Source organism: Papaver somniferum, chromosome 1 (assembly GCF_003573695.1).
Source record: "Papaver somniferum cultivar HN1 chromosome 1, ASM357369v1, whole genome shotgun sequence".
In the NCBI taxonomy this organism is placed as follows: domain Eukaryota; kingdom Viridiplantae; phylum Streptophyta; class Magnoliopsida; order Ranunculales; family Papaveraceae; genus Papaver; species Papaver somniferum.
This window is the reverse complement of record NC_039358.1, coordinates 61887457-61908374: the sequence shown is the minus strand read 5'-3', so window position 1 is coordinate 61908374 and position 20918 is coordinate 61887457. Positions and strand designations below refer to the sequence as shown.

The 20918-nt window shown below is 41.8% G+C and overlaps 1 protein-coding gene across 29 annotated transcripts; it reads right to left on the bottom strand.

The window, feature by feature from the left end:
- Positions 1 to 1047: 1047 nt before the first annotated feature.
- On the bottom strand, positions 1048 to 5788 carry LOC113288833. Of its 29 annotated transcripts, none has more exons than XR_003330749.1 (10): positions 5481 to 5787; positions 5247 to 5294; positions 4623 to 4959; positions 4417 to 4518; positions 4100 to 4320; positions 3662 to 3705; positions 2964 to 3541; positions 2417 to 2482; positions 2112 to 2177; positions 1048 to 1271 (listed from the first exon to the last, which is right to left on the bottom strand). XR_003330749.1 is itself a non-coding variant. In XM_026537959.1 (7 exons), exons 3-7 carry the CDS (start codon positions 3949 to 3951, stop codon positions 1200 to 1202), a joined length of 360 nt encoding a protein of 119 aa, XP_026393744.1. In that variant the 5' UTR covers positions 3952 to 4024; positions 4100 to 4320; positions 4417 to 4612; the 3' UTR covers positions 1048 to 1199. The 29 variants fall into 29 exon arrangements, 2 of the variants coding, with proteins under 2 accessions (XP_026393744.1, XP_026393751.1); XR_003330754.1 differs by having other exon boundaries at positions 3169 to 3541; positions 5481 to 5786; XR_003330757.1 differs by having other exon boundaries at positions 2438 to 2482; positions 3169 to 3541; positions 5481 to 5786.
- Positions 5789 to 20918: the final 15130 nt, after the last annotated feature.

Genomic DNA, 20918 nt, shown 5'->3' with positions numbered 1-20918 from the left:
TTGCATATTTCTTGAAATATGTATTCGTAAGCTTTCGCTTTAACCAAGTTCATGAAAGTCAAAAGATGATCATGTGAAAATCGCCTGGTAACATCTTATATGATTTGTGTGAGACGGTCATTTGGTGTAGACTCGGAATGTTTCGTATTGATCATTTGATCACTTGAAAATTGCTTTGAAGCTAATAGTTTGTGTGAGACAGCTATTCTCGTCTTCTAAGAATGTTTCAATGATTGGAATGGGAGTTTAAAACAATTACCATTGATTGGATATAGCACAGTGTGCGTACTTGTATGCTAATTGTTGCAAGTTATTCCAAGTCCAGGAACCATAGTATGCATACCCATATGTGTACTGGGTTGTTAGTTGAAGTCCGGGAACTTATTATGCATACCCGTGTGCGTACCGGCGTAAGTTGAAATCCAGGAACTTATTATGCATACCCGTGTGCGTACCTGCGTAAGTTCATGTCCGGTAATTCAACTGAGTTTAGTGGTGTATGACAGTATGCGTACCCGTTCGCATACTGGCGAACCCATACCAAGTCCGACCACTTAGGTATGCGTACCCGTTTGCATACTTGAGTAGGTTATGTTCTAAAATAGGTTTGTTCACGAAGGAATGCAATCTTTTGCAATCCGTGGATATAATGTTCATGAACCGATTCGAGTAAATCAAAATCGATTTTGCTTCAATTGTGTCTTGTATACTTCTATGAGAATATAGTTTCATTTGAGTCATTTGAACTAGTTGTGTGAAGATGAACAAGGTTGATATGAAAGTGTTCACACTAGTGGAAATCAGTAGTTTCACGACCGACAAAGCAAGTCATTTAAATCGTATCTATTACTTCAACCAGTCATAGATATAAATCTTAATATAAAAAAAAATTGATTCAGATTGGCTGTCTGGCCTGACTAAATCTAAAATGAAACTCAAATGAGAATCAAATGAAACTCAAATTAGAATTCAAATGAGAATCAAATGAAACTCAAATTAGAATTCAAATGAGAATCAAATGAAAACCAAATACAAATCAAATAAAAATGAGAATCAAATTAAACTTGCACACAAATAATCATTTAATTTAACATTCATTGGTTCATTGCTTTCGAATTACACAAAGGATTAAAATCTGTAGTTCTGACCAATGTAATCTGTAGTTCTAGGATTCTATTACAAAACGATGAACTAAAAAACTATTGATTAAACAGCAAAATTATAAACTCCGATAACGATGAAGAACTTATTCCTACTTCATAATGGTGTACCTGCACAGCAAAAGCCATCAGCTGATTAATGTGGGGAGGTCACAATACTCAAGAAAACGCTTATAAAAACAATAACCATGCCATGCACATGAGAGGACGGTGATCTATGAAGGTGGGTATCCTAACCAATATGATGTCAATCTCTTTACCTGCCTCTATCCAACATCGACACAACGGCACAAACGTAACTAGTTCATTAATTCACGACCTTGACATATCTCGAGCACAACACATAATGGGTTATACATGGAATCCTAATGTAAGAACGGTAACAGGTATTGCAGGTAAGATTGCATAGAGGCCCCAAGATGAATAACCAAAAGTACTCAGCAGTTTTGTTCTTCCTACTGATAAATCAGTTGCTATTAGTGCAGTGATTGAGAAAAGCATGAGGAAACAAATACCTACTGATGAACCCATTACTACCAGAAACATCACAGCAGGTGTTTAAACAATAAACACCAGCAGGCTCACAAACCACCATGTGCCAATACAAAGAGATACACTTCTACAACTTTGCATTCTTATGGAAAAACTATCTGATATTCAGTCGCAATGAAAAATACAATGAATATAATTTTAATAGAACGTGCAAGCATGAGCTGTCAATATTTGATTGGTTTAATGACAAAATGCATAGGAGGATGCGACTAGAGACGGTGAAATGAACCCATTTGGAACTAGCTAGAACCACATGTATCTGACCCTAAATATTTGGGACTTGAATTCAATTCAGAAATTTAGACTGCATCATAAGTTTGTGTAAGTAATAGTTATAAGTCCATGGACAGATCTATTTAACATTATGAAGTGTGTTTAATTCAGAAAAATAAAACAGACCTGAGAGCTCCATTGTACTTCTTTTACATCCATTTCATGGGCCTCCTCCTTTATTAGTTTATCAACCTGTAATGCATCACATATAAAAAAAAAGAATCTGCATCACCTTTATCAGATGTACATAAGGCATTGGTCGGGAAAATTAGACGGATAACTACACAAATCAAATGTATCACCATAATAAAAAAAACAAGTCAAACCATAACCAGAAATATGAAAGAATAGAAGGCTATGGAATAGAATCTCCACTAGCAATTATCCCTAAAAAATGAAAGCAACTGACAAATGGACAATTGTGATCATACTTGCACAACTAAAATGTATACCCTTTCCATTACAGCAAAATGCCAACTAGAAATAACAAATCCCTCCTGTCAAAATGGAAGCAAGGTAGAGTTCTTAGCAATTCGAATATATCACCCATTTTCGACGATCAATAACAATGAAAAAATTCAAACCCACATCAAACACAGCACCACCAGAAAAGGGTGAAACCAAAAGAATGTGCTTAATCAAATTGGACGAACAAAAATTCACGCAGATAAAGTAGCATCAGTATCTAAGGGCTATGATCACCAAACTAGATGAACACCAAAGTGTTTGAAGTTATTAACAAAAATAAAGTGTTTGAAGTTGTTAAAAAAACCAGGGTACAGATCCGAGAAATTATTAACACTTGAAGTTTAAAATTGAATTGCTACATCAAGGTATTATGTACTACTCATACAGTTCAAGAAAATGTACCAAATCAAACTACGCAATAGGTTATTATTTCATGTCAAATGAATCCTTTCAATAAAAATTTGTACAGATACGCAATCACAACGTGGGTACAACGGTTTTAACTTTTACCTTCTTCTGCTTATCTTTTTCCATTATATATTGTTCAAGTAAGCTGAACTTCTCAGCAAACTAAAAATGTCCAGTGAAAATCAGTTCTTATAACTACAAGACCTTGTTACAAGTATATGCAAAACAGAAACTCAAGCAAAAAAAACAATGTTAAGCAAAGACAAGTTAACCAAAAATCATAAAACTTAAGAAGTTGGTAGTTTACCAGACTGCCAAAACCATCATTTTCAACTGCTCAAACATCAATATGAAGTTTCAAGTCGAATGGCCTTGTGATGTCTTTACCAGTGGCTTAACCAATTGTTAAAATCAGAAGAACTATATTTCAGAATTCACAGAAAATAACAACGGGATAAATCAAATTATAGGCTACAATACATGTACACCAATGGAAATTCCCCATTTCCTATTGTGAACTTTCCATGTCCATCTCTAACATTCATACCTCACAGTTGGATATATAAACTTTATAAAACAACTATACCTCATAAGCCTCCTCATCTTCTTCCTAGCTACCTTCAATACCATCTTGAGCTTCTTGTAGTATGAGGAAAATTTATCGCAACGCCAACATGTGCCTACAAATACACATTTAAAAAAAAAAAATTAAGAACAAAATGGAACGAGATCAAGAGGTTACGGAAACTAGAATGCAACAGGCAACGGTTCACATTGAGCATATACAAAAGTTGTACTACCTTGATAAGGTAATGTGGAAATATTTCCTCTCAGTACTAGTAACCTGGATCAAACAAAGAAAAGGAAGCTTTATCTAGTTACTTTGAAGTTTATACCTATCCCATAATCGACTAACTGACGCCGGTTCCTAGTTCAATATCTATGGTTTTAGATAATGAAAATCAAACTCATAATGAAAATAAGCAGGGGAACAACCACAAATTTTTACAAAACAAAAGCCTGCCAAGAAAATATACATGGTTGATACATGGCTCCATCTACTTAATTTCCAAATTCCAGCCATAGTCATCACAATATGAACATATTCCTATACCAGACAATATATTCAAGTCCGACAAAGAGTCAAGTAATAAAGTATTAACCTGTCACCATATGAAAAATATTAATAAAAGCGTTGATTAGAATCATTCCCAAGGAAGACAGTGATGTAAGCATACCTCGATTAGTACCCAAATCCGCTCCTCAAACATTTCACCAGAATGTGACATCATCCTCCAGTAAGAAATATAGAATCCATGGGAAACTGGTGTTGTTAGATCAACTACAATGTGTAGTGTTGTTCCCACAGGGTATCCATCACCAGGAATCTAAAATTTTAGATGCATTCAAGATATGAGAGATACATGATGGGTGGAGCTGGACCTTGAGAAAAAAGATGCTGACAATAATATAAGCACAAGAAAACTGTCACTACAAGTCAAAATTAAATGCTAAAAAAGTTCTATATTGACAATACAATATTTTAGCTCCTTACCGGCGAGGGCATCGGTAAAAGATGGGGTTTTTCTATTCTGGTTCATTGAGCGTCATTCCCTAATTCCGAGAAGCAAATGGTGCAGAGATTGTAATTGCTCTCCTACAAAGAGATTCCCCATGTAAACAAATTTAAAAAAGTAATAACTAGCTTAAAAGAGATTCATTAACTAAATTGAAGGAACCAAAAAGGCATTGTACTCTTACACTTTGGACATAAACCGAGGTTCTGTAATATGATGTACCCAGCAACCATCGCATTGCACGCACTTGTGGAACACACAACCAGTGATGTCAAAGTGGCTAAAAAAATCAAGTTATCTATGTATGCATCAAAAATCTATTACAAAATCTGAAATAAGAGAAAGGGTTTGTTAAGTTAACTGGTTGGCAACACCCTTATCCATTCTACTGAATTCCTTTTTCATGACAGTTTTGTGCACCAAAGTTGGAGGGTTCTTATGTTTGTTACTCTTAGTAGCATCAAGAACAACACCTGAATCTTTTCCATCTTGAATTGCATAAGTCTTTGCATTGGCTAACCCTACAATACCCAAATCATCACCAACAAAAATCATTAGATAAATCCCTAAAATCTTACCCAACAAAATCAAAAGAAACCCAAATCGAAACAAACTCAAAAAAAATCATCCTAGGTCAGCTGTTGTGTATGAAACATAGATTGAGTAAAAAATCAAATTAAAAATCCCAAATTAAAAACCTAGGGTTTCATGTGCATGAAAACCCCTAAAATGAAAACAAAATCGAACGATTTAAATCATAATCAGAAGTAAGGAAATAGAAGTAGTCATTTTTTTACTATTAAATTACCTGATTGCTGGTAAATCAGTTAATACTTCTTCTTCTGTTGGTGAATCCCTGAAATTAAACAAATAACTAAAACCCAATCACAATAATATCCCAGATCTTCTATTAAAGTATAAAACCCTAACTCATTAAAAAATAACGATTAATTATAAGAAAATACAGTTCAAAATCATATTAAAAAGATAGATCTATTACAAAATCAACGATTTTACTATCAAAGAATACCTTAAAACTTACAGTGCTCTTATATTTGTGAGAAAAATAGCTTTTGCATGATTGAAGAAGAAGGAGAAGATGGTGACGAGATCTCTTCTCTTCGGAGGAGATGAAGAAGATGGAGAAGATCTTCTCTGTTCTTCTGTTGGAGTTAGAAAGAAAAGACGAGTGGGAGAGAGATAGGAGTGAGATTTTTTTTATTTTTCTGAAGCAGAGAGTGAGGTGCAGAAGATGGAGAAGAAGAGATATTTCTCTTTCTTCTGTTTGAGTTGTAAAGACGGCGAATTGAAGATGGAGAGAGATATCTTTTTTTTAATTAGAGATATGTATCTTCGTATCCATCCGTTCATCTAAAAATTGAACCACTGAAACACTAGGTTCACCAGTAGCAATGTGGGTTGTTTAACAAGGAATAAAATAATAATAAATTTTTTTATTCAAGGACCAACATTAATGCTCCTAGATGTGGTCCGCATTTTTATTAAATGTATGACCGTTTTGACTAGTCCACGGTCTGCTGACTGCCATTAAGGGTCGAGGATGTGGGTCAGAAAAACCCTCTTTTCCACTAGTGTCATATAGATAACCTCGGTTAACTATTGTTGAGCCAACAAGGTGTAAAAGTTTAGGTACGGTTACTCTTATTTAAATGAAGTCACTTTTCATTTGTGTGTAACAAGCCAAGTTCGATATAACGGTCGAAAGATATTATCTTGAGTCTAATCAGGTTTTCATCTAACGGTGAATATTGAACGCTTTGTTACCAAGTGTTGATGGTGGATTTTAGTTCATGGCTAAAATTGTAAAACCAGATTTAGTGTGCCGACATCCTGCAAAGTGTAAGACCATTTGACAAACGATGAGCGCAGAAATCCTCTCGTTCTATTTATTTGAAGCAATTCAATAGATATACAAAATTCACTCAGAATAGTGCATGTAGCAACACTCCCAAATATTCTGTGTATTTATAGCATTATTAATTGACGCATGAGTTTCCTTGTATTTCCTGTGTTGTTCTCAGCAGGACTCTCATTATTGGTGCGGCATGACGACTGAGTGTTTACTCTCAGCAGAGTAACACGAATCTCCAAGTGTCAATAGTGAGGTATGCACGAAATACTCGCAGGCCATACCATTCTCTAACCAAGAGAACCCTGTGTCAGTGCGCTTATATTAGACCGATCGAGCATGTTTAATTCCCAAAGGGAAATCTGGAATGTCCATGTCAGTCTCAGAAACGATCACGGCCACGCAAGTTGGCCGCATAATTTAACTATCCTAGACGAACCCTAACAGGAGCAGGCAATCACCGTGATGTTCACCGGCGGGCCCGCCTATGCCCTAGCCAGTCGAACACCACGCTATACCCCTAACGCCTGTCAAATGACAGCCCCAAACAGGGATGGCCGCGTTGCTTTCGGGAAGGATCAAACGAGCAAGACCGCTCACAGCAGTCTTAAAATCATCATAACCGTCCAACTTCACCAGCCTGGTTGGAAGGATTAGATCATCCCACAATTGATCAGTGAAGCGCTAATGCACACATTAGCGGGCCCACTCCTCACCCACCTGATCGGTTTTCTCACGACCTAGCCCTAGAGCAATGAACGCTTGCTCGAAGTGTGGCTGACGTGATGCTTAAAGGGTCGCGGAAATCCCACTAGCGTCTTAAATCGATCACAACCATCCAACTTCGCCAGCATGTTTGGATGGCTTAGATCACGCCTAGGACCATCAGGGAGGTGAACATATGCTCACCGCCAGCCCAACGTGGGCCCCACATGGTCGATTTCTCCAAACCGATTGTCCAAAGTCATGTATGCGTGACTGCTTCAAAACCCTAATTAGGGTTTGCGACATTGCATAACGGTCGTAGTTCAATCACGACCATCCATCTTCGCAAGCCTGAATGGAAGGTGTAGATATAGACTTAAGAGGTCCCGAGAGCGTCAACATGATCATCGTGTTCCCACCTGTGCGTATGACTAGTCGGCCTAGGCAAACTAGGACTCGGTAACCTCGAAACGCACGCCCAAAGGAGGCATGTCACGCGGCTTCCAAATACTTTGCGACAATGGATTCCTGCCGCAAACCGATCACGACCACTCACCTTTGACGGTCAAATTGAGTGGCCTAGATCGCACCTTCGTGAGACAAAGCGGTATGGACATCTACACCGGCAAGCCGTCTACACGCATGCCCGGTCGGTCCCACCAAAAATGGTGTCCATGCTTGAATTCGTTCAAGTAAAAGAGTGATGCTTGCGCACCTCTTAAAAATCCTAAAATTCCATCAACGGTCGCAAATGAGCGTCATAAGCCATCTCGTCCGTCCATCTTTGCTAGATTGGTCGGACAGCCTAGGTTAAAAGCTAGACGACTAATGAAGCATCCCGATGATCACTGTCGGTCACTCTTCTACAGGGAGTGATCAACCAAAGCAGGGCTTTCCCATGCAGTCTCCAAACGATCACTCGAAGATGGTTGGACGTGATGCTATTTTAAGATGCTTGATCCGCAACTTATTCGGTCAAGCTTTAAAACATCGATGCTCCATACATGTTGATTGTTTGTGATGCATTACATGCATCAAACATGCATGATATTGCATGAATATCAATTCTTTAAGTAACTTAGCATCGTATGCTATTTCCTGCAGTGGGTCCCACGATCAACTCATTCGAGACATCAAGCATGTCACAAACTGGGGGATACTTACTGGGTATTGTTCTGGAGGTTTACAGTATGCAACATGCAACGCGCCATTACAATAACGTGTCAGGGGCATGGACGGTTAGCGGTGATGGAAGAAATGGGCAAAGACGTGATCGTGTAACAATCACCACTTCTACACGACCCCACTACTCCATCACTCAAATTCCTCCACTTCCTACGAGATGAGGGTTGCGCCTAATGACTTGTATAAATAGGTCTTTCACCTATTTTCCAAACAACAAGAGACAAGCACAGAAAAATCAAGTGTTGTCATAGTATCCAGAAAACACCCAGAACTGATAGCTTTCATTGTGCAAGCCAGTTCATCATTCTGATACAATTCATAAAAAACCAACACCTTCACAATCTCAACACCTTCTTCGTTTCCCTCCCTAAGATCAACCCCATCTCCTTCACTTTGTGACCAAAGCAAGTCTGGAACGGCCATTTCTTGGTTTAGGCCAGAATTGTATAGATTGATCTCTCGAATCAAAACCACTCCCGTGCAGTGCATTTGTTTAGGGTTTAGATTCATTTTTCATCCACACACACCCAAAATTACCAAAACCAGCAGAAATAGTTTTCACCCATAAACAATTGGCGACCACAGTGGGAGATTAATCTCTCGGTTGTGAAGTCAATTTCTTCAATACCCAATCCCATTTGGTTGATTCCAAAATGGTTGGTCTTAGGACTTCCACAACAGCTTCAAATTCTGGTCGAAGTTCCTCCAATGGAGATACTCCCCTTCCCAACGGTGTATCTGGTGGTGTAGCCAGAAGGATCCCAACATTGACCTAGTTAGAACGGGTACAGGAGATTCACATGAAGAACATGGAACTGATCAAAGAAGCGATAAACGGCATACTCGATCTCCTCGTCAAGATAACATCAAAGATGAGCGGTCCTATCACGGAGACTTATACACCGGGGACTGATCCTCCTCAAATCAACAGTTTCACTATGAACAGAAGGCCAGTGGATCAGGAAGCGGCTTCTCTAGTGGAAAGCTTGTGTGAACTTTTACACCTCTCGAAGAATCAGCGGGCGGAGACGTTTGCTGCAATTAACCAGATAGCCCTGGACGTGCATTTAACTCATTCACGTCTATAAGCCTCAAAAACATCAGAGATGTCTGTGAATAATGTTACATTTACAGAGGAAGACATGATGGCGGAAGAGGGTCACAACCGGGCACTACACGTTACTGCGCGCATCAAGGATTCAGAGTTCAAGAGGGCCCTCATCGACACAGGAGCGTCTTCGAATGTGATTACTCTCAAGACACTCAAGACGGCTAAGGTGCTCCCAAGCAAGATCGTACGACAGCCTACCACGATGACAGACTTTGAAGGAAACCAAACCAACACATACGGGTATGTCAATCTGAATTTGTCTGTAGGGCCCGTCCAATCAAAGGTGAAATTCGAAGTCATAGAAAAGAATCCAGACTACCATATGATACTGGGGAGACCATGGCTTCATGACAATAGGATCGTCCCCTCGACGTATCACCAATGCCTGAAGACTATGCTGAATACAGAAGTCGTTCGTATTCCTGCATCATTGTCTCCTTAAGCACCAATATGTGGAGTGGAATTGTTTGAACCTGTAGATGGTGGATTTTCGAAAAAGGATAAAATCGTAAACCCGTAATTATACGAACTCCTGATCCAGCAATCATATGTGAGTATTGAGACACGGGTCTCTCATCGAATCCTCTGACTGGGAATACTTTCTCTCGGAGTACATGCAGATATGTAGTCTCTCGGCTGGACAACGACATATCTCATGAACACTGAACATTTCAGTAATTATTTCTATATAGAATCACGAGATTGACGTCTCCTAGACAGCTTTCTCTGCAAGTACAGAGCGATAACGTCTTCAGGATACAAACAACAAGTTTTCCCTGACTATATAAAGGATATGAAACTCCAGCAAGCTCATGTCGGAATAATTAATGCTCCTAGACAGCTTGCTCTGCTAGTATAGAGCCATAAGTTAATTATTCCTAAATTCTTGGATTCATCCACTGAATTTCCGAAAATATTCAAATATTTTCGCATTATTTCGTTACTTCAATCTATGGTTCTTCCCAGCAGAATTCCATGGGTTAGTAATAAATATTCAACGCAAGGGCGTCTGAGCTACCTCCGAGTAAGCCCCGACTCAAATGGTGTAAGTGTACTCAACGATGATGCATTAACAATCACCGCACGAACGATTATTTCAAAATACGACGAAACGATGAACCTATGCAAAATAGGAAGGAAAATAATAAATAATTAAATATTGACCAAGGTGCCGAGGGATTGGGCTCACCGGCCGGTCGTCCGTGCCGCGGCCAATCCCACGCCAGTTTTATATTTTATCATATTTTTTGTTATTTTCCTTGATCTTATGAAAATCCTTTCATTTGAACAAATATCCTTCGTTTTGAGGAAACTCCTCAGTTTCATGGTGTTTCCTTCGCACCAAGGAAATAATATAAAATTGGGAAAAACATTGTGGGGCCGTGATTATTGGCCAACCGGCCATGCCTTGATCCCAGCTGGCCCCACACCTCAAGGTTTCTCATTATTTTATTATTATTTTCCTAATCTCATGAAAACTCCTTAATCTCATGGTATTTTCATAAATCCATGAAAAATATAATATAAAATTAGGGAAACCCGAGGGAACCGGGCCCAAGCCGGTCGGCCATGTCCTAGACGGTCCCACAAGTCCCTTTATTTTATTATTATTATTATTTTAAGGTTTCTTTGATCCCATGAAATTCCTTGATTTCATGGTATTTCTCTCAAATTATGAAAATTCCTTCAAATCATGGAACAAATACATAAAATTAGGCAAAACGCACGGGACCGGGCCCCAGCCGGCCGGCCATGCCTCATCCGGTCCCACACGCCCTTATTTTATTATTTTTTAATATTATTTGCTTCCTTGATCCCATGGAAACTCTTTCACTTCAAGGAAACTCCTTAATTTCAACGAATTCCTTTATTTCATGATATTTTCATAAATTCACGAAAAATAATATAAAATTAGGAAAAGCACCACGGGACCGTGGTCACTGGCCGTCCGGCCATGCCTTGGCCTCATCGGTCCCACGCGTCAACATTCCTTCATTTTATAATTATTTTCCTTAATCTCATGAAGTTTCCTCAGTTTCAGCAAAACCATGATTTTGTCATATTTTCTCGAATGGTTGCTCAAACGCACGCCAGAAAATATCAAAATTCTCAGGACTGAGACATGGACGTGTTGGTGACGTGAGCATGTTACCTTGACCTACCAAGGTTGTATCTTTGGCTTGTAAGAATCCGGTCCCACGTATTTTCACGATTTGACCTAATTTGCGCAATTGCACGTATTAGGTCCAAAACTCTTCCAAATAATTTTTAAATTTCATGGAGTGATCGTCAGTCGATCCCGTGATGACCCAGGTCCAGTTTCATGACCCCTTGGTCGGCCCCTCACCTCTTCAGAATTAATTAGGTTTTATCACCTAAGGCTCAGAGGAGCATTTTTCGAATAAATGATTAAACCAGCATTTAATCATTCTTTCATCAAAAAATCACCAACTCTTCAAGAGACCTTGGTATTTGCTCACATGAGCATATGAGCGCTACATGGTCGATCCATGATCCCATGTAGCCGATCCCTCCTTCATTCCATGGTTGATTTTGAAATAAACCATCAATTGGTCATCAATTGATAAAATTAGGGTTTCTGAGTCCAAGGATCATAATTCCAGATCGAACACTAATAACATTACGATGATCTCATGATCAGTATTCTTATTAATTATGCTCGGTTCAACTACCAGTTCTAATTAATACTTTATTTTGGTCACGCTACTAATAATTCATCAGACGAGCAACACTTCCTCAGATAAGCAATATTTGCTCAAAGCAAGGAATATTGGTTCAACTATCAATATTCAACAATCCATCGAATGAGCAATACTTGCTTGCCTCAACTATCAACGTGAGAATTATACCTATGTCTCAACAGACATGTTCAATTCATGAGTTTCAGAACATTTTGCAAAATCATGTTCAACTCAGCAAATACATGGACTCATCATCCCATAAAGTCATGAAGTCAACAACTGACTAATTAACCACGAGACGTCAATCGTGTCACATGGGGAGATATTAACTAGGATTTTGGTCTGGCGGTCTACAGCACGTGTGTTCATACACACGATGGAATGTGAGCAAGTCGTGCAATCAGTTGAAGGAGTTGACAAAGTAGTGGATGGAAAATCAACCAAGTCTCCGCACGATGAGAAACTGATTTCAAACACGATTTCCATTTCCCCACTCTTTGATTCCATCAACTGTCACACTTCATGGGATCATGGTGTCTACAATTCCAGCAATATGAATAAGTCTCTGAAATCATGATTGGATATACAAGAATCTCACGTCTCACAGACAACACGAGATCAACACCTCATCAATTGAGCAATTACTCTCAACTGAGTAACTTCAATCATTCGGAACTTATCTTATTCAGAATACATAACACACCCATAATATTTGATTACCATTTATTCCACACATTTCTCAGCTTCCCTCCTACAGATCAACCCATCCTCTCTTGTGACCGAATTTACTCTGGAACGACCATTGTCTTGGTTTAGTCCGGAGTACTACAGATTGATCTCTCGAATTGAAAGCACTCCTTTCTTGCAGTGCATCTGTGTGAGGTTGAACATTTCGCTCGGTTCAAGGAGTCTCCTCCGTACGGTCGTCTCCTCAATTTCGTGAAAACCAGCAAATCGTTTTGCCCCATCCACAGAACCAAGAAAAGCTCCGCGCGAAGAATCAGACAAAGTTCATTGCATCCCACTCCCTACGTTGGCGTCAATCCAGGAGGAGGACCGACTTGCATCATTGAAGGCTAAGCCCCATGATGCATCTTTTCTGACAAGGCGTCTCAATTCTTCTTCATCATGTGAACCGCGACCCACACTCACACTAAGAGGGAACGAGCTTTTGTGGAAAGCCGTGACCATAAAGGGAAAAACGTATACGGACGCCGCTGTTAGCAATTAGCAGGGGACACTGTTACCCAGTCTCTCGCCCAACAGAATGCTACAACGACGACGAGCCACGAGAAGAAGTGCTAGATGCTCTACGACATCTGCAAGATGACACCAACTCCACAACTGATGAGCTCGAAATCGTTAACATCGGGAATGAGGAATCTCCTAGGACTATCTCCGTCAGCTCAATCTTATGTAAGGATGAACGCACGAAGCTCGTGGAACTACTCAAAGAATACCAGAACATATTTGCTTGGACGTATGAAGAAATGCCCGGTTTAGATGAAAAATTGGTTACCCATCATCCACATGCCATACCTGGATCCAAGCCGGTCAAACAATCTCTGAGGCAATTCAGGCACGAGGTAGAAGAGCAAATCAAGACTGAGATTCGGAAGTTGCTAGCCGCTGGCTTCATTAAACCCATTCATCATTCGACCTGGTTGGCTAATGTGGTTCCGGTGAAAAAGAAAAATGGACAGATCAGGTGATGCGTGGATTTCAGATACTTGAATTAGTGCTGCCCCAAAGATGATTTTCCTCTACCTAACATTGACATGTTAGTAGATGCCACCAGCGGACACGGCATGTTCTCCTTCATGGACGGATATAGCGGGTACAATCAGATAAGGATGTAAAAGCATGACGCAATTGAAGACTACGTGGATGACGTAGTAGTCAAATTCAAAGCTCGGTGGATCACACAGGATTCCTACGGCAAGTGTTCGGAAGGTAACTGTTGAAGGTATCAAGATGGACCCATCCAAGACTCAAGCTATCCCCACGCTGCCACCGCCGCGAAATGTGAAGGAGCTCCAAAGCTTCATGGGTAAGGTGAACTACATTTGAGGTTTTATACCTGGTTTATCCCATCTCGTTGCTTCATTCACCCCCTTGCTGAAGAAAGGAGCAAATTTCGTCTGGACCGCACTACAACATAAAGAGTTTCGGAAGATTCAACGAATATTGTCATCTCCAAATCATCACAAAGGGTTCGCCTGTTATGTCAGCCCGGACAAGAGTGAGCCTGGGAAATCTTCAGATCTACTGGAGCCGACATCTCAAGGGAGCAGCCTCAAGAATATAGCGATGTACGCATCATCATGTCGAGGAAGAATCCGCAGCTTGGGCGAATCACTCTGTCAGACTTAAGAGGAATGCTTCAGCGAAACAACGAACATCCAAATGATTATGTCAAGAGGTCCCGAATTCAGGCACTGGAGGATCCCGATCCAAATATGACTTAATAACAAGTGGTGCAATTGTGCATCAATAAGATGGTACCTGTCTATCGTGCTTTATCGAAGAACCTGCGTTTTCGGACATCCTCTGAACTGCGTGAAGATGCTAAACACTTAGTTGCGACAGAACCTTCCCTGCTAGAAGAACAAGCCTGCCAGTAACGAAGAGCCTCATGATGTTCGCGGAAGCATACATCTCACCAACAGGCAATACAACCTTCAGCCTTCTATAAGCAGTTCCGCTGAAGCAGCAAGAGGAAAACCACCGAGATACAACATCATGCGCGTCCAAGATCTCCAACTCCATTACCACATGCACGACTGCCACAATGATGAAACAACGTCCAAGATATTCCATGTCTGGATTGACGGCAACAACATCAATAAGAGACGCTTTCATAATTTCGTCTACCGTAGAAGAAGTAGTTGCGTTACCAAAGGAGATTGCACCTGGGACTTAAGAGGTACATACATATTCTCCATGTCAAGAGCTTCATCATATTTGCAGAACCTATTAGTTAAGTCATTCGCATGAAAGAACTTCCCTACTCCTCAAAGACACGATCCAAAGATGATGATGGCAAAGGAGTATGATCGGGGACTGCTTAACACTACCCATCTCAAAGATGGTGAATTTAGAGAGATGGAAGCACGCTATCATTCCAAGATGTCCAAAGACGAGGATATACTCAAGAGAGCAGACGTATTGTCATAGGCCAGTGATATTCCTAGACGTCTATGAAACGCAACGCAGACGCAAAGACATGCTCAGTGGATGCTCGTGGGCAGGGGACTATGTCCCTCTTTTCCATTCCATGAGGCAGCATCGAGGAAGCTATCGGTTCCATCATTAGTTTCTCCCTCTAATGACGAGAGAAGCTCTACCACTATATGAAGACTGCCAATCCCGAGCTTCACCATAACCACTACGGACAGAGTCAAGGACTTCTTCAACACAAGAGAGGTGGTCAATCAAGAAGTATGTAATTCGCAAGGGGAAGTCAAACTGAAGCAGAAGCCGCTTCAACGCTCTCTCCAGCAGAAGCTGCTTCAACGCTCCAGAAGAAGCCTCTTCAACATTCGCTCTAGGAGAAGCCGCTTCAACGCTCTCTCCGGAAGAAGCTTGCTTCAACGCTCTCTCCAGAAGAAGTATCTTCAACACTTGCTCTAGGAGAAGCCGCTTCAACGCTCCCTCCTGAAGAGGCTTGCTTCAACACTCTCTCCAGGAGACGCCTCGATGTTCGCTTCAGTAGCTGCTTCAAACGCTCTCTCCAGGAGTCCCATCGATGTTCGCTTCAGCAGCTGCTTCAAACGCTCTCTCTCCAGGAGTCGCCTCGATGTTCGCTTCAGAATCTGCTTCAAACGCTCTCTCCAGGAGTCGCTTCGACAATTCGCTCCAGAAGCTGCTTCAACACTCTCTCCGGGATCCGCCTCGACGTTCGCTTCAGAAGCCGCTTCAACACGCTTTCCGGAAGCTACATCAACGTTCTCTTTGGAGTTGTTTTAACATCTTTTTCAGAAATTTCTTCAGCAGACTTTTAAGGATATTACTCATTATATGGCTCGCCCTTATCAGAGTCGGGGATTACGACATCGTCATGAATAGTTTGAGAATCCAACCAACCATATGCCTAATCTACCTGGGGACAACCGACATCATTCTAGGGGAACGCTCACCTGGACGCCTCTTGAACGTGACATGCTCCAAGGACAGGAACACCCATCTCTCCTAGTAACATCTAACTTTGTCTCATAAGTTTTATATTTATTTGTCATCATCTAATGCCTACCCCAAAATAGTGCAACTATTGCGTGCTAGGAAGGGGACTTAATGTTGATGATGGATTTTAGTTCAGGGCTAAAATTATAAAAACAGATTTAGTGTGCCGACATCCTGCAAAGGGTAAGGCCATTTGACAAACGATGAGCGCAGAAATCCTCTCGTTCTATTTATTTGAAGCAATTCAATAGATACACAAAATTCACTCAGAATAGTGCATGTAGTAACACTCCCAAATATTCTGTGTATTTATAGCATTATTAATTAATGCATGAGTTGCCTTGTATTTCCGGTGTTGTTCTCAGCAGGACTCCCATTATTGGTGCGGCATGACGACTGAGTGTTTACTCTCAGCAGAGTAACACGAATCTCCAAGTGTCAATAGTGAGGTATGCACGAAATACCCGCAGGCCATACCATTCTCTAACCAAGAGAACCCTGTGTCGCTGCGCTTATATTAGCCCGATCGAGCATGTTTAATTCCCTAAGGGAAACCTGGACTGTCCATGTCAGTCTCAGAAACGATCACGGCCACGCAAGTTGGCTGCATAATTTAACTAGCCTAGATGAACCCTAACAGGAGCAGGCAATCACCGTGATGTTCACCGGCGGGCCCGCCTATGCCCTAGCCGGTCAAACACCACGTTACACCCCTAACGCCTGTCAAATGCCGTCCCCAAAGAGGGATGGCCGCGTTGTTTTGGGAAAGGCTCAAACGAGCAAGACCGCTCAAAGCATTCTTAAAATCATCATGACCGTCCAACTCCACCAGCCTGGTTGGACGGATTAGATCATCCCACAATTGATTATTGAAGCGCTAATGCACACATTAGCGGGCCCACTTCTCACCCACCTGATCGGTTTTCTCACGACCTAGCCCTAGATCAATGAACGCTTGCTCGAAGTGTGGCTGACGTGATGCATAAAGGGTCGCGGAAATCCCACTAGCGTCTTAAATCGATCACAACCATCCAACTTCGCCAGCATGTTTGTATGGCTTAGATCACGCTGTTTATGGGTGAAAACTATTTCTGCTGGTTTTAGTAATTTGGGGGGTGTGTAGATGAGAAATGAATCTAAACCCGAAACAAATGCACTGCGCGGGAGTGCTTTCTGATTCGAGAGATCAATCTGTACAATTCTGGCCTAAACCAAGAAATGGTCGTTCCAGACTTGCTTCGGTCACAAAATAAAGGATATGGGGTTGATCTTAGGGAGGGAAAGGAAGAAGGTGTTGAGATTGTGAAGGTGTTAGTTGTTTATGAGTTGTATCAGAATACCGAACTTGCTTGCAAGATGTAAGCAATCAGCTCTGTGTGTTTGAATACGAATTGTATCAACACTTGGTTTCTGTCTTGTCTGTCTTGGAAATAAGGAGGATAACTATTTATACAAGTCATTGAGCCTAACCCACGTCTCTCGTGGGAAGTGGAGGAAGTGGAGTGATGGAGTAATGTGTATGAAGCATCGTTGTTTTAAGGCTTAATGGAGTAAGTCGCGGATTAAGCGTCTTAGAACAGATGCATGCTTAGCTATCTTCGAATGATAGTATGGAGGTTGCACAGGCAAGCCCTCCCTTGGCCGATCACATGATGTGGTAGGGTGACGGATGGTAATCACCACGACACCTTATTGGCCATTTAATTCCTAGCATGGGCTGCCTAACCAAGCTGGTAGAGTTGGACGGATGAGATGATATATGACGTTCATCTGCGACCGTTGATGAAGTTTTAGGGTTTTGAAGAGGTGCAAGCATCACTCTTCAGCTTGGTCGAAACCAAGCATGGGAGGTGTTCTTGGCATGACCGACCGGGCAGGCGTGTAAACGGCTTGCCGGTGTGCATGTCCATACCTCACTGCTCCATGAAGATGCGATCTTGGCCACTCAAGTTTACCGATAAAGAGGAGTGGCTGAGATTGATTTGCGACAGGAATCCTGTGCCGCAAAGGATTTCCAAAGGGGCACGGCATGCCATCTTCAGGGCACACGAACCAAGGCGTCTGGTCCTGCTTTTCTCTGGTCGGTCGGACATAGAGGTAGACGGGCCCACGGTAATCATGTAGATACTCTCTGGACCTCCTTAGTCTATTCCTTCACCCTTCATCCAGGCTAGCGAAGATGGACGCTCGTGATCGATTTACGACACATGTAATATGTCGTAAACCCTAATTAGGTTTTTATGTTGGTCGCGGGCATGCTACTTTGGCCGGACGAATTTGCATGCTATGCTCTTCGTTTGGATTGGCCGACCACGTGGGACCCACATTGGGCCAGTGGTGACATGGTGATACCTGACTGATGGTCATAGGCCTAATCTAAGCCATCCAAACATGATGGTGAAGTTGGATGGTCGTGTCAATCTGAGACCCTTAGTGGAATTTCCTACGACCCTTTAAGCCTCACGCCTGCCCAACTTCAGGCAACCGCACGTCATTCCGTGGCTAAGTCAGAGGAGGATCGATTATGCAGGTAGGAAAGGGGCCCGTTGTTGTACACCACGGTACTTGTCATACCGAACGTGGAACAATCTACGCCGTCCAACTGTGCTGGCGAAGTTGGAAGGCCATGACTGTTTCTAAGTCTGGTTTGGCCGGCCCTTGTCGCGCGATCCTTTTTAGCTGCTCCACACCAGCCTGGACATCCAACTCTGGGCTGGCGTTCGGTGGCCATTTGAATGGCGTGGTATGTATTCGACCAGACATGGCATAACCGGGCCCGCTGGTGGTCATTGTGGTGATAGCCTGCTCCTACGAGGATCGTCTAGGCTATTGAATCATGCGGCCAACATGCGTGGCCATGATTATTTCTGAGACTGGCACGGGCAGTCCAGATTATACTCAATCGTGCTAGTATAACACACCGAGTGGAATGCTCAATCGGGCTAGTATAACACACCGAGAGAGATAGCCTATACGGGCATTTCGTGCATGCCTCACTATTGACACTCGGAGAGTTCGTGTTACCATGTTAGGAGAAACACTCAGTCCTCATGCCGCATCGACAGTGAGGGTTCCCGGGAACAACATAGGAAATACAAGGCTAATAAAGCATTAATTAATAATGCTATAAGTCCACAGAAAATCGGGATTGTTGCTACATGCTCTGTTCTGGGTGTATTTAATTCACAGGGATTGTTGCCACATGCTCCATTCTGGGTGAATTAATAAAGTGAAGAAGTATTCATCACTCAAATGGCTTTATCCTTTACAGAATGTCAGCCTATTAAAATTCGGCTTTTACAATTTTAGCCTTAAACAAAAATCCACCATCAACATTAAGTCCCCAGCCTAATGGTTATACTATTGCGGGGTAGGCATGAGATGGTGACAATTTACATATCGAAATGACCAAGCTAAAGTAAATATATATTTACCGCGTGAGAGAAGACTGTCATATGCCCCAAGCGTCCCGGAGCTGGTTGAGCCGTTCCTCCTCAACAGTCTTTTCTGCTCTTAATTAGGGTTTGGAAGAGAGTACGACTTGGTTAGTCGAGCCGCTTTGAATTTCTTTGACTCCATCCGCATATCCCTGGACGGAACTCGGCCCGCTTCTTGGACTGGGTGTGCTTACTCTCATTATACGGCAGCTTCTCCCAAACACGTCCGACAAGCATTGTATATCTGATAAGTATTGTCAATAAATATCCCGGATCAATAGCCTTTATAGTTGGGAAGCAAAGACTCCTTTTTCTCCTGGGATCCTGTTGGATCGTGAAATATAAAGAAGACTCCAAGGACCTTCTTCCTATCAAGTAATCGCTTTCTTCGATATCTCAGGTACTGCTCCATGTCTATCTGATCCTCTGATTGACCACGATGATTTTTTTTTGACATGCAACTGTAACCTCTTTTTTGCAGTACATCATGGAAGCAGTTGGTGATGACCACTCTATAACTTCTCCAGAAAAAAGTTTCGAAGCCAACAAGCCTGAGGCTAATGCGCACGAGGAGGTGATGGCTAAAATCGACCTCCCACTTCGCGAAGTTGGTCGTGCTATACAGGGGATGTCCATTCTGCATCTGCGTATTGCCAGGGGACGTACTTGTGCCCTTTCAGCTGCAATCGATATGGAGGAGCAATGGAGGCATGATGAAGCGTCGCGAGTACCAGTGAGCGCGAGAGCTAAGAGGTTTGCAGCACGGTTAAAGAGGCAGAGGGTTGAACACAAACGGCTTCCAGGTGATGCAAAGTGTGATTATCCAATCCACGACGTTGTGATAATCCTTGATTCCGACACAGATGAGTCCGAACGTCTGAAAGTGATTGGCACAATCTCCAATGTTGCAGTGAGTTCTGAGGAAGGTACAGAGGCTGTCCCTGCTGAGGATGTTGAAGCGGAGAATATTGCTGCAGAAATATTCGAAACGAAGAGAGAAGCGTCTCCGAAGGAAGTGACCCACAGTGATGGTGTTGAAGCGGGTTCTAATGGCGGTGAAGACACAATCAATCTTCTTGATGACTAGATCTCCCTGTTCTTTTTTTTTATTTTTTTTTTCCGAATATATTCCCGTAACTTGCGAACATTTTCCTTGCACTCAGTGGCGGTTGAGTTTAAGGTCCTTTTTTGCTTGATTGATTGAATAAGGGTTTCACACTGTTTCTTGATGTAAATCTTCTAACATGGCCATATCGGGTGCGATCATACGTTGTTCTTGCGATGAAAA

Excerpts from the sequence above, each read along its gene's own strand:
- LOC113288833 (XM_026537959.1), bottom strand. The coding sequence starts at position 3,951 with ATGACTATGGCTGGAATTTGGAAATTAAGTAGATGGAGCCATGTATCA. Across the intron at positions 3,706-3,898 it reads TGGAGCCATGTATCAACCAT|GTTACTAGTACTGAGAGGAA; the intron begins GTATATTTTCTT and ends TGTTTGATCCAG. Across the intron at positions 1,272-2,111 it reads AAGTACAATGGAGCTCTCAG|GTACACCATTATGAAGTAGG; the intron begins GTCTGTTTTATT and ends TTTGCTGTGCAG.